The sequence below is a fragment of the Nipponia nippon genome, unplaced genomic scaffold (genome assembly GCF_047370975.1).
Source record: "Nipponia nippon isolate SJK-2023a ecotype South Korea unplaced genomic scaffold, ASM4737097v1 scaffold_12, whole genome shotgun sequence".
Classification (NCBI taxonomy): domain Eukaryota; kingdom Metazoa; phylum Chordata; class Aves; order Pelecaniformes; family Threskiornithidae; genus Nipponia; species Nipponia nippon.
Genome location: NW_028262313.1, coordinates 16,177,125 through 16,189,569, shown reverse-complemented (window position 1 = coordinate 16,189,569; position 12,445 = coordinate 16,177,125). Strand labels below are relative to the sequence as shown.

The window sequence follows — 12,445 nt, the reverse complement described above, 5'->3', positions numbered from 1 at the left end:
GTGAGAGCCCGGCGCCGCGGCGGACTGCGGCCTCCCCCCGCCGGGCTCCCCGCCGCCTGCATCCGGGGCCCCGGCCGGCTGGTGACGTCAGCGCTATAAAGGCCTGCAGCGCCTTTGTTCGCTCTCATTGCGCAGTTGCGGTTCGGTGGGAGCGGAGGTGAGTGCTGCCGGGCCGCCTGGGCAGGCCCGGGGGCTCTGGGGAGGGGGGAAGCGGGGCCCTGCGGGGCGGGAGCGGGCCGCGGAAGGTGGCGGCGCGGCGAAAGGCCCGGCCCGCGGGTGAGGGAGCCGTGTTCCGCACGTCCGCCGCCGCCGCGGGCCCGAGGCGAGCCGCGGCGGAGTCAGGCTTCTCTCTGTGCGCCTGGCCCTGTGGGGGGAGAAGGAGCGGCGCGGCCGTGGCGGGGCGAGGCGGGGGTCCCAACCGCGTGAGGTGCGGTGGCCGCCATTTTAGGTGCGGGGGGTTCTGCTCGATGTCCCGCCGCGTGGGCCTCCGCATCCCCGGGGAGGACGAAGGGAGGGCGGCGGCCGCGGCCGGAGGGCCGGGCGGATAGTTCAAACGGGGCTTGAGGAGTGCGGTCGGGTTAGCGCCGAGGCGGTCGTTCGGCGCCGGGAGAGAGAAGAGTGCCTGCCGAAGGTGGCCGCCATTTTGTGGAGGTGCCTGGAGACCTCGGAGGGTCTGACGCACCCCCCACCCCCCCCGGCTCCCCCCGTTCCCCGGCCACGGAGTAGAGAGGGGGGCGACCGCCCCCGCGCTGCGGCCTCCCGGGCGGCCCGGCCCCCCGCGTCCCGCCGGGCTCCTTTGTCCCCGCTCCCCGGTGTGCGGAGGGGACTTTGCACGCTGCTGCGGGCTTTCCCGCCATTGGGTCGGAGGCATGCGGGTAACGTTTGTCCACAGGCGCCAGGCGTTTTGCCAGGCCGTTTGAGGTTTTGCTTTGTCTTCGGCTCTTTAGCCGTGGCCTTGCTGCGTAGAACTGCAGCGATGGTCTGGGATCCGTTCGGGCTGACACGTTGTGTAGGCCAGGACTTCGGTGTAGTCTCGATGTACTTCAGATAATATAAAGAATGAGCTTAATTTGGAATATCAGCCCAAGCTGACTTTAAAGTTAATATTTTGGTATTACTGTGACGTATTAAGTAAATTTCTTTACCATCGAAGGCAAAAAGACAGCAACCCCGAAAGACTTTTCATATTCACCAAAATTACTTCATTTTAAGAGAGTTCTCATCAATGCTTTGTTCCACTTTTTAAAGTTAACTTATCTATTTGTAATAGACTACATCATGTGAAGAAGTAACTGAAAGCACTACCACTTCTAGTTGCTTCAGTCTAAAAACTAATTTTTTTATGTTCTTTATACCTCATATGTCTTAATTGACATCTTGCTCAAGAATACTTGCTTGTACTATTGAGGAAAGAAGTTGTTTATATTCCACGAGGTGGTATGGAAGTTTCTGTTGCAGTCTGATGTTTTCTTAATAACAACTTTATGGTTTTTAATAGGTCATTTGCGGAATCAAAATGGTTGAAGCAGATCGTCCTGGGAAACTGTTCATTGGGGGCCTGAATACAGAGACTAATGAAAAAGCCCTTGAGGCTGTATTCGGCAAATATGGGCGCATTGTGGAAGGTAAAAAGAAAAACCTTTCTATTTCATGATACTAAAAAGTAAACAACAACATAGCTGTGATGACTTCTTTGGCGTTGATCATCTGAAATGATGGTGCTTTCATGTCCTCTAAGAAGTTCTGAGCTTAAAAGGTTAAATGAAGGTTAAGTGTTGCTGCCTAATTACAGGAAAGGGTAACATGGCTTTATTTCTGCAGTCCTTTTGATGAAAGATCGTGAAACCAACAAGTCCAGAGGATTTGCGTTTGTCACATTTGAGAGTCCAGCAGATGCAAAAGATGCTGCCAGAGATATGAATGGAAAGGTAGGAATTAAGACCAATTATATGTTGCTGTTGCTACTGTCTAGCAGTATGGATCTTTGGGGTAAATTAACAAGTAATAGAAGTTTGAAAGACAATGGGTTAGAAGATCCTGGAGACAAGTCATAACTTTAAATTTGGCAAAATGTCTCTGTCTCCATGAAGCTGGAATCATTTTCTCCTGATTACGGATTGGACAGTAGAAAGTAAAGTCTGGCTGTCAGTTAGTTATACTCTCCTTTTTAATTTTTTTTAATTGGTGATGGAGGGCTTTTTAGTAGTCAGCTCTTCATTCTTGCATGTCTCCTACAACGTTTTTGTTTTATCATATTTGAATGAAGTACCGTGTAAATTACACTTCAGGGAAGTGACTTACCTGAAAATTATTAATGGTTCCCTTAACATGGGTTTAATATGACTTCCCTACTGTGCTGGAGCATTGATGCACTATCTGGTAATCTGTAGATAACATCCTACATTTGTGAGCTGCATCATCAATCTACTTGGCATGTATGAGGAGCGTCTTGCCAGTTAATGTGAAATAGCTTTGCAGTTAGCCAGCAATTGAATTTGCTTGTTTACACTCTACGATGCAATGTTGTGACTTTATGAGGAAATAAAAATTGAATGCATATGTTATGTCTTTAAAAAGAAAATCCTAGGGATTTGGAGCAAAAGTCCTGAGATAAATACCAGGATAGTTTGTCGAAGGATTGTAGGCTGTTGTGATCTGTGTCTGTTCTGGCATGTGTTTGAAAAGCTAGATGCAAGATTGCAACTTAAGGGTCAACAGCTGCTTATCTTCATAGAGGTGCTGTCTCTTTAGGCAGTGAAAGCTGTCTTCTCAGTTAACTTGAATTTCAAGCTGTAGTCTTCCATGCATAATCTGAACGGTCGTGTTAAGGTCACGCTGCACTGGCCTTTTTCTAAGCAGTGTGTCTGAGATGCCATTCGTGTAAGGTGAAGAAGCCTCTACTGATTCTGATTAATTAACACTTGGGTTTTTGATAGCTGTTTGTCTTGTTAGCATAAGACATGGAAGTGAAAGAAAAACATCGGTCATGGCAGTCAGTAAGTAAAGCATAATGAATATTTGCACTTTGGGAATAAGAAAATGAGTTTGCTGTAGTGTTCACGGTGAACACAAATAGTAAAACCTCCTTGCTTTGTGTTACAGCAGGCTTTCTCCTGTGTATGCTTAGTTTCTGGGTGCTTGAGGATAACCTCATGACAATTAGCGTTACTTTCTTTGGAGACTTGCTTCCTTTTTAAACAAGTTAGTAGTTTTTCTCAAGGCAGAGAGTGACAAGTCAGATAATGTCCTTTCTGTACCAGCCTTAAAGGTGCTCCTTCTATTGAGTTTATTTCTTCATTGTGTAGTTTGCTACAGTTCTGAAGACTTGTTTACTGCAGTTCTTAAACACCGATTTCCTCTGAAGTAGTCATTACACTGAACCCTCATATAAGGTAGCTTCAAGTACCAACAACTAATTGTCAGACTGATAGGAGTTCAGTCACTAATCCTAAGTGTTTGTGGAGTGCAGCTTTCAACTGAAAATCCCTCTGAAAATAATCACCAACTGTTCGGAATCTTGAATATTGTGGCATGTGTTTGGTTACATTGGAAACATTCCGGAAAGTAATGCTTAGTAAAGTAGCTAAATGGGAGAATGTTTGTGGCTGAGGTAATGTCTACATGTTCTGGAATGCACCGTCTGCATCACTGTCAAGAAATGCTAGAAAGTACTGCCTTGTGGATCATCGTTCTCATGGTTTCCGTCTTCAACACTACAAATCTAAAAGTGCCTTCATCTGCTTTGAAATTTGAGCAGCAAATAGTGTATGGAAAGAACATCCTCACTCTGGATTTGGCCAAGAATGACCTTTTTAACACAAACCTTTAGGTGCTGCTGTGTATAGTTCTGGTTCTGTACTGGTCTAGCTTGGTTCGACCATGGATATGAAAGGTGTGGAAGATGTTCATGAGGTAGTCTCTCGTCCTCATCTTCAGAAAGCCTTCTGGACAATAAGCACTGCTTGTACCTCAAAAAGACTGCATTCTGGATCTGAGGAGGAGCGATGTTTCAGGGACACTGTGGGAAGAGATCATTGTAATAAATCAGAACTTGTGGAGTTTTTCTGTCCATTTGGAAATGATGGATTGGAGCGCTCGTGAGAACTTCAGGCACTTCAGAAGAAGCAGCAGAAGCACTGTGCAGGCAATAGTTCAAGCAGTCTGTAAGGAGTTAGTTGACCTGTCTGGCCAGGGGGAAGAGTTCTGTGTTGCTCATTCTGTCATTCCAAAGGAATTCAAAGTTGCAGCCAGTAGAAGAGGCTGACTTGGATAGATTCTGCAAGAGTAAATTTGGATTTGGTTTTTTGCTTTGCAAATGTTTATGAAAAACATAAGTCCAATGTTTTGCTCCTTTCTGGGTGGGGGGAATGAAAGGGGTTAATTATATTTCATTGTAAAATGGGACAAGCATAGACCAGTCTGAGCTTGCTTGTTGAAGATTAATTTCAGTCCTGCAGAAAGAGGTCAGAAGATAATGGTTTTGGAGTGGGGGTGGAGATTTTTCATTTAAATTACTTTCTCTGCAGAATTGGATCAATGTTGGCATGTCTGAGCAGCACAGAAGAAATGTTAGAAGTACTTTATCATAGCAAATTATTAACTTTCTTTAAGAAGAACCTTAATTGCGTGGTAATCAAGTCTACATATCGATGTCTTGAAATGCATGTGCTTATCTGGACGCAAGTGTGAATACTCCAGGTCTGCAGTGGACATTCTGTGCAGTAGGCTGATCTTTTGATTATAAGTCCTGAGGACAAAATGGATAATTAAAGAGAGAATATGACCTTAGAGGAAACACCTGGGACAAGCCAGAGATTTAATTCCAGTGTAGACCAAACCAGCTGGACTGTGTTAAGAGGTTGGAAGCAAATACTACAATCCAAACAACAGTCTGAACTGTACTCAGTGCTGCGGAACGTTGTCTTCTTCTAATCAACAGAAAGTGTGTCCAGTTCTTTTGGTGAAGAAGCAATATAATACATAGAAGCGTAATAAGAAATGATCTCCAGTTCTTGAATATGTTTTGTGAAAGGAAGCCCACGTGATGTGCCATCGAGGAACATGCAGAAATGGTGGAGTCATGGCAGCATCAACAGTAAAGTGATCCATTGGAGGGGAAAGCCCTATGTGGTGTTAGGTTGCAGTTTCATGCAAGTTTCTGTAATAGTTTCTTCGGAATACTTGATTTCTGCCCCACTCCCAAAACTTCAAATTGCATTCATCTTTTCGGTTGGAACATGGAACAGTTTGCAGGACAGTTCTCTAATGCTGTTTGGTTAAGATTCCCTGGCTCACCTTACAAAGCTGTATAGATTGTTCATTCCACTTACAGGAGTTTTTATGATTGCCAATCTATTACCATCCTTAAATGACTCATATCTTAAATGACTTTCCTGCTTTTTAGCACCAAGATGACTGCACTTTATGGTGCCCATATCATTCTAAAATTGCTACTGTAACACTCTGAATCAAGGTTATAAACACCAGCTAATGAGTGTTCGTGGTGACAGCTGGTGCTTTGGGCTCATTGGAAAAAAATTCCTTATTCGGAGATGGCTTGTCTGAATTTTACCTGTTCAGTGAGATGAGACTTTTCTTCTTTGACCTAAGAACCTATAAAATGAAGTTGTCCCCTCTGCTTTAAAACAGGACAAACTTTAAAAAAGAATCTTCTTGGACCAAATGAAAGGTCGTTTTGGAACTTGGTCATAGCTTTTTAAGACTGCTTGCATAAAGCAGTTTCAAAAGAAACAGATCTTTTGCCTAGGTAAGATGCATAAGTGCAAGGCAGAAGGAAATAGGAGGAGAAATGATAAGGAAAACTCTACCTCCTACATAAAAGAGGAAAGAACTTGGACTTAGCATCCAGGTTTTCAGAACCGATGCTAGCAGAAGGGGATGGTGCTTGGTTTCCAAACTTGAAATAAGCTGTCAGGAATCTGCTGTGAAATTGAGGACAGACAGTAGTGGTCATCATGGCAAAGCTTAAGGCTTCAAGCCCACTGTTTCTGTTTTGAGAAGGATGACAGACAGATAAATGATGATGGCAAAATAATATGATACAAACTGAGAAGTTCCAATGATGAGACGTACTAATGCTCGCTCCTGGAATGTTTCAGCTTGTCATGCCAAAAGGCTTTTTCAGGAACATTCCATAAGTAAAATACTTTTATTAAGTTGAAGCCAAGACCAGTATGATTTTGCTAGTATCTTTTTCCTCACAATGGACCTGTGGATATACACACAGGTTTTTCAAACAGTAGCTAAGCTGCATATGGTGGCAGGATACATGAGCTCCTAAAGTGAATGATTTCAGAGAGGGCTAGATTTCAGTGGAGAACGAAAAAGATTCAGTACCTCGGTAAACAACTATCAGCAGTTCAGAGTAAGCCATTACTAGCAGTCATGTTCTTGTTCAGTTATCGCAGCGAAGTAGTGCAAAAAAACCACTACCTCCTGCGTATATAATTCATTAGTTGCCATAGCAGAGTTAATACTTAACTGCTAAAAAAGGCAAATAAACCATGTTTGCCAGGATAGATGCACAGTAATCTAACTTCAGTAGAGCTTGTGATCTTGGCTCTGCTATAATTACCAAATGTGTGGTGTCTGAAAGATTATATGGAAATCTGATTAATTAGGTTGAGTTACTCAATATGTCTTACCACTTGCTCATGTTTGAGGTGTAATAGTTGGCTGCAGAGTTCCTGTTATTGCAGAAAAAGCTTCCACTTTTTTTCCCACAAAAAAACCCACACTCATAACAAAACCCCCAAACGAACAAAAAAATCCAAACCACAAAGCACCTCCACTCTGGAAAAGCAAGTAATAGAGTAAATTCTGACAGTCACCTTTTTTGAAAACCCTACTTGAAACAGTAGAAAAAAGGGGTGAATTATCATACTCGGTCTGCTTTGTAGATGCTGAAATTACTTCTAAATACTTCAGTGATCACCGTTTTATCAGGACATCAAGAAAATGTACTAAACGGCCTCCCCATTGCCAGAAACCCCAACTGAAGCTAAGATATCTTCAGCTTAATCCTGTAACTACTGGTGCAGTCCTAGTTTGGTACAAAAGTCCGTGGCAATTGAAAGTAAATTGGAGATCATAAATCGTGTTTCATTTACAGAATAAATGACATGGGGCTGCCGTAATCATTGGACACTTGTGTTTTCACTGAAAGTCCTTTCTGATGCTGCTCTGTATTTTTTTTTCATCAATACTACAAGAATGAAGTACTGTAGAAATTAGGCCCAACATGCCGCTGAGTACATGGGGACTAATACTGAAGACTGAAATCAGTTCTAGCATTGCTCTAACTTTATAAAATGGAAGCCCTATAATAGTGAAGCAAGAGGGGCTTAATTTAAGAAATACAAACATGACTGAGCAGTAAGTAAAGCAGCTTCTTCTTTAGTCATTAGATGGGAAAGCAATTAAAGTGGAACAAGCAACCAAGCCATCCTTTGAAAGTGGTGGTAGGCGTGGGCCGCCACCCCCTCCACGAAGCAGAGGTCCTCCCAGGGGCCTTAGAGGTGGAAGAGGCGGAAGTGGCGCGAGAGGACCACCTTCAAGAGGGAGTCACTTGGGTATGTATTTACCTCTCTCATTATATACTTGGACAACATACAAGACAATCCCATTGGAAGATGACAATAATCCTACTGGAAAAAAAAAAGTCAAACAGCCGAATAGTGCACTCCTTGTTCTTTATTAAAATGATGAAATATGATCTCAGCAGTTTAGTCAAATTTTTGATTAGGCAAGTACACCTTAAGAAAAGGCTTTCAAATATGAAGATTCCCTTCTACAACTAACACTCCACTTGACTTTTGGCTATGAAAGAAAAGCAAAACTCCTGCCCTGCACGTGAGAAAGGAAGCTTTCTGGTATTCAAGTTGAAAAAGCGATTCTCTTCCACCAGGGAAAGGGAACTGCCTTTCATTCTTACTAGCAGAGGTCTAAACTTACTAAATTCTAGGACTGATCCTTCCAGATCAGAGTGGGAGTTAGGGAAGCTAAGCCTTGTTTGTTGTTATAAAATAGTAGTGTGTTGAGTTGAATCTTTCTGAAGTGGAAGGATAGTATGTTACTTGATACTGGATATTCTTTAATTTAAGATACAGCTATTTATTCAGAGACTTTTCAGTATCAAAACAAAACTGTTGTTTAAAAGAAAAAGCAAGCAGCACCTGAGGTAAAACAGTAAAAGCCGTAATGCAGAAAAAGCCCTGGAGATAGTGAAGACTCCTGTCTTGAAGAGTCTGTGTAGTAGGTTCTACAGACTCTGTGGTGCCTCTGTTCCCTCTCTGTAGGATCTTCTCTAGTACATCTTCCCAGGTGACTCTTGTCTTCTGAGAACAGTAACTTGTTGAGCATTTAAGTTGTGACTGATTACAGCTGTCTTTCTCCCTTGTGTCACACCCTGTGGCTTTTGGATAAGTTCTAAAAGACAGTTCTTGGCAGGAATTGAGGCTATGGAAAAGTGAACTTGGTGAGCTCTCAGTTCTGCCAGTAGCATCTAGCAGTGGCCAAAACACAAGAGAGGGCTTTGAGGTCTAATTTTAGAGGTTTACTGTTGCTCACATAGTGCTTAGGCTATAGGCTATTGTAGTTCAGGCATTAGGGGCATCTAGGTGAATATCACAGAAATAACAAGTTGTTTCATGGCTTATCCTTCTAGGGTCTTCTCGAGGGCCACTTCCCATGAAGAGAGGTCCACCTCCGCGAAGTGGAGGCCCTCCACCTAAAAGGTCCGCACCTTCAGGACCAGTGCGTAGCAGTAGTATGGGAGGAAGAGGTAAGGACTTCCTGAATTACTTTGTTCCTTAGTCAGCTGTAGCGCCTTAGTAACTGTTGCAAGTCACTGATTCTAACTTAAATCTGCTGTATTGTTTTCCTAATCTATCAGTCCTCTTCATACCAATATAACTTTGTAGCTGTCTGGAACAATGTGGTGTGATTTGATGAGTATGTTCCTTCTAGTGCTGCTTTAAAACTGTATAAGCAGAAATGTAAAGTATTATAAATGTAGGCTACAGAGATATGTTTAAATAGCTATAAACAGTCTGCTAATACTTGCTTGCCTTGAGGAGTCTTCTGTGTGGCTAAATGCTAATTAAGTTAAAAAATATGGACTGTTTCTCTTAAGCTCCTGTGTCACGTGGAAGAGACAGTTATGGTGGTCCTCCACGGAGAGAACCAATGCCATCACGAAGAGATGTCTACATGTCTCCAAGAGATGACGGCTATAGCACTAAAGATGGGTAAATTCTTTTACTAATTTAGTTTGAGCTTTTTCTTTTTTTCCTGTTCAGAGAGGGGTTTTGATCCCTGATCTTTTGAGGTGTGACGTATAGCTAACATTGTAATTCTTGGTCTTTGTAGTTACTCAAGCAGAGATTATCCCAGTTCCAGGGATACACGGGACTACGCGCCACCTCCACGAGACTACGCGTATCGTGATTATGGTCATTCCAGTTCACGTGACGAATACCCCTCTAGGGGATATAGGTACCTACTGTTGGATTTTTCTCCCTGTCATTTTATTCTTGCTGTGATCCCACTGATTTGTACTAAGTCTTAGTAGTCTTTCCTCCTATAGCGATCGTGACGGATACGGTGGTGGACGTGACAGAGACTACTCGGATCATCCAAGCGGAGGCTCCTACAGAGATTCATATGAGAGTTATGGTAAGAATCCATTTTAGGATCATGTAGTAATTTGTACAGGTGTCGTAAAACCTGACTTTTACTAGGTTGCTCGTGTTTTAGGGGGAAGCGGCACACTTTTCCCCCCCCTTACAGTGAAAGTGCAGTTGTTGGTTATCATTTGATGATCTTGTTAAATAAGCTAAAGAAGCAAAGTCTACAGTTCAGAATTGCAACTACCTCTGGAAAATATGGCTGAGTTTCTTCTCTAAAATAACAAGCTGTTCTGGAATACCCGGTAAAGAGCCTGCCTGAATAAACACCGACTTCATTCCTTCAGAGTCTTTAAATCCACTCACTGCCTGATATGCAATCCCTACTTTAAATACCATTAACATGGCAGATTATATTAAGAACATCTCAATACATACAAAAGAATAGCAGTAAACATTTAATACAGCAGTTCTGTAAATTCAGATTGAAATTGTTATATATAACTTATGGTGTTGCCATATTACCTGACCATTGACCCTGCAGGTAACTCACGTAGTGCTCCACCTGCACGAGGGCCCCCGCCATCTTATGGTGGAAGCAGTCGATATGATGATTACGGCAGCACACGAGATGGATATGGAAGCCGAGAAAGTTACTCAAGCAGCAGAAGTGATGTCTACTCAAGTGGCCGTGATCGTGTTGGAAGACAAGACAGGGGTCTTCCCCCATCCATGGAAAGGGGCTATCCACCTCCTCGTGATTCTTACAGTAGTTCAAGCCGCGGAGCACCCAGAGGTGGTGGCCGTGGTGGAAGCAGATCCGATAGAGGTGGAGGCAGAAGCAGATACTAAGAACACTCTTAAACTTTTGGACCAAGACAGATTACTTCTCAAAAAAAAAAAAAAATCAAAAAGTGGAAGTTGTTCTATCTTTACTACCAGAGGACTACTAAAAGGAAAAGTTGTTTTTACCTTTTTTTATTGTTGCCTGTTAAGTTTTCCCCTCCATGACTTTTATGCTTTTGTGAGGAAAAGTTAAAACAATGTTTAATTTCATTTCAGAATTGTTAACATTTCTTTCAAAAAGCAGATGTTAAATGTATAAAACTTGAGCTGTGTACTAGTGTTGTAATTTTCAAAGTAAAGTTTCCCTGAAATGCCACACTTACCATCTGATTTTCCTCATGAATGGAACAAGCAGTTCTTAAGATCTTCCACACAACATCCAACCATCTAACATGGAGATGGATTGTTCTACATGTTCAGCATCTCATTCTTAAAGTATTGCTTGTGATTTGGAGGGTGGTGGGGATGTTCCACACAAAGTTCAGTTTTGCCTAGAATTTGAAGTCACGGTGTTCCCAGTACAAAATGCCTTCAGATCCTTGTGTAAAGAAAAATAGAGGATATCATTCACTTTACCTGAAAAAGCAAGTGGATAATACTATTTTCTGCCTTCCTACTGTTTCATGGGGAGTTTGAAAAGATCTCCCCTCCAAATAAATCATGTACATGTAAGTCAGCTACAGAATACTGTAAAAATAAAAAAAAAAAAATGACCAATTCCATCAAAGAAGCTGCAAAACGATGCTTACTCATACTGTTTCAAATTTTTGCAACTCTGTAGTGTTTCACTTTTAAAGGAACATCTTTGATTCCAAAGGAGAAAATAAGATAAGCAAAGAAGTCTTTCTCTCCAACTTCTCAAAGGCTTATGGCTTCATAAAAACAAGTGAATCTTTCAGCATTCCACAGCTGATTTAAAGCATCAAATGCCTGTGAAACAGCAAAGATGGTAAGCAAAGCAAACTAGTTTTTCAGTCTAAGTCAAAATTGAACCAAGTTATCTGCCTCTAGTACAGTAAGACAAGCTGCACGTTATGGCAATGGAAGTGCTGTCTAGATTAAAAAAAAAAAAAGGAAAAGAAATACTTCAATACATTAGAAGTTCTCCAAATTCAACTTTTCTTCTTGGATAAAGCATTTATGGCACCAGTTTTGAAACTAAAGACATAATGCAGCTCACTGTAGACAGAATATTGCCAAGTAGGGTTGGGAGGGGGTATTTTGTGCCCAGTATCTCAGTGAAGATGCTTAAAGAGGCTGCATATGCTATATTAAACAAAATTAAAGCCTTGTGAAAACAGGAATTGGTTTAGATTGACAAATATCAGCTCGGCTATTGGGAGTTTGAAGCAAGCCATTGCAAACTTGACGTTTAGTTGGATGCCTGACTCTGTTTAGTTTGACACTGCGTTACAGGGATATCTAGTACATGTGGCAGAACCTGTGGCAAGTTGTTATGACTCAGGTAAAGCCATGAAGTTCAAAAGATGCTCTTGAATATAGTAGACGTGAAGACCTCCAACTAAAAAAAAAAAAAAAGGCACAAACCCAAAAGCTTTGTACTACTGTTTAGTCCTCAGTAAATTTTGTCGTTCAACTTATGGATTTAACGTGGCAGTGCACCATTGAAAAGGAATGAGAATCCATAAGCCATGCAACCTATCACTAAGCCATTCCAGTCCATTCCAAGCCAGTGAATCCTCCACCACTTAAAAGAGAAGTAGTAAAACTTGCAACAGAATAATCTGCAAACCCAAGCTTGTGACTTTTTTGAAACGGGGGGAAGCACTAGGTTGGCTCGTGCTGTAAAATGTACTTTTCTCAATTTGCTGTATCTTCTCTTGATTGCAGGGTGATAACTTCTAGAAGATACCACTGAAGTAATGCTGGTTCATCTGTGTCGATGGCAGAGATGAGTGCTGCCTGTACCAACATGTAAGGTAAATATTATA

The 12,445-nt window shown here is 42.2% G+C and overlaps 2 protein-coding genes and 1 non-coding gene across 9 annotated transcripts in view; all 3 read left to right on the top strand.

Annotated features, from left to right (window-relative positions):
* RBMX (RNA binding motif protein X-linked) lies at positions 1–10,809 on the top strand. 2 transcript variants are annotated; one of them, XM_087749065.1, is made up of 9 exons: positions 1–157; positions 1,499–1,625; positions 1,822–1,928; positions 7,421–7,592; positions 8,687–8,803; positions 9,155–9,269; positions 9,391–9,516; positions 9,593–9,696; positions 10,192–10,809. In XM_087749065.1, exons 2-9 carry the CDS (start codon positions 1,517–1,519, stop codon positions 10,497–10,499), a joined length of 1,158 nt encoding a protein of 385 aa, XP_087605191.1. In that variant the 5' UTR covers positions 1–157; positions 1,499–1,516; the 3' UTR covers positions 10,500–10,809. The 2 variants fall into 2 exon arrangements, with proteins under 2 accessions (XP_087605191.1, XP_087605190.1); XM_087749064.1 differs by lacking the exon at positions 1–157 and having other exon boundaries at positions 9,608–9,696.
* LOC148056726 (small nucleolar RNA SNORD61) lies at positions 1,679–1,751 on the top strand. Its single transcript, XR_015702825.1, has one exon. It is a non-coding gene; the product is annotated as a small nucleolar RNA SNORD61 (small nucleolar RNA).
* Positions 10,810–11,364: 555 nt separating the features above from the next.
* ARHGEF6 (Rac/Cdc42 guanine nucleotide exchange factor 6) overlaps positions 11,365–12,445 on the top strand; it is a 48,909-nt gene continuing 47,828 nt past the window's right edge. For 4 of the 6 annotated variants that reach the window (XM_087749057.1, XM_087749058.1, XM_087749059.1 and 1 more), the window contains exons 1-2: positions 11,367–11,442; positions 12,345–12,428. The gene's annotated coding sequence lies outside the window, so the exon portion shown is untranslated. Of the gene's footprint in view, positions 11,443–12,344; positions 12,429–12,445 lie in introns of all 6 variants that reach the window. The other 2 variants (XR_015702699.1, XR_015702698.1) reach the window with 1 other exon arrangement.

Excerpts from the sequence above, each read along its gene's own strand:
- RBMX (XM_087749065.1), top strand. The coding sequence starts at position 1,517 with ATGGTTGAAGCAGATCGTCCTGGGAAACTGTTCATTGGGGGCCTGAAT. Across the intron at positions 7,593-8,686 it reads TTCAAGAGGGAGTCACTTGG|GGTCTTCTCGAGGGCCACTT; the intron begins GTATGTATTTAC and ends TTATCCTTCTAG. Across the intron at positions 9,517-9,592 it reads TACCCCTCTAGGGGATATAG|TCTTTCCTCCTATAGCGATC; the intron begins GTACCTACTGTT and ends AAGTCTTAGTAG.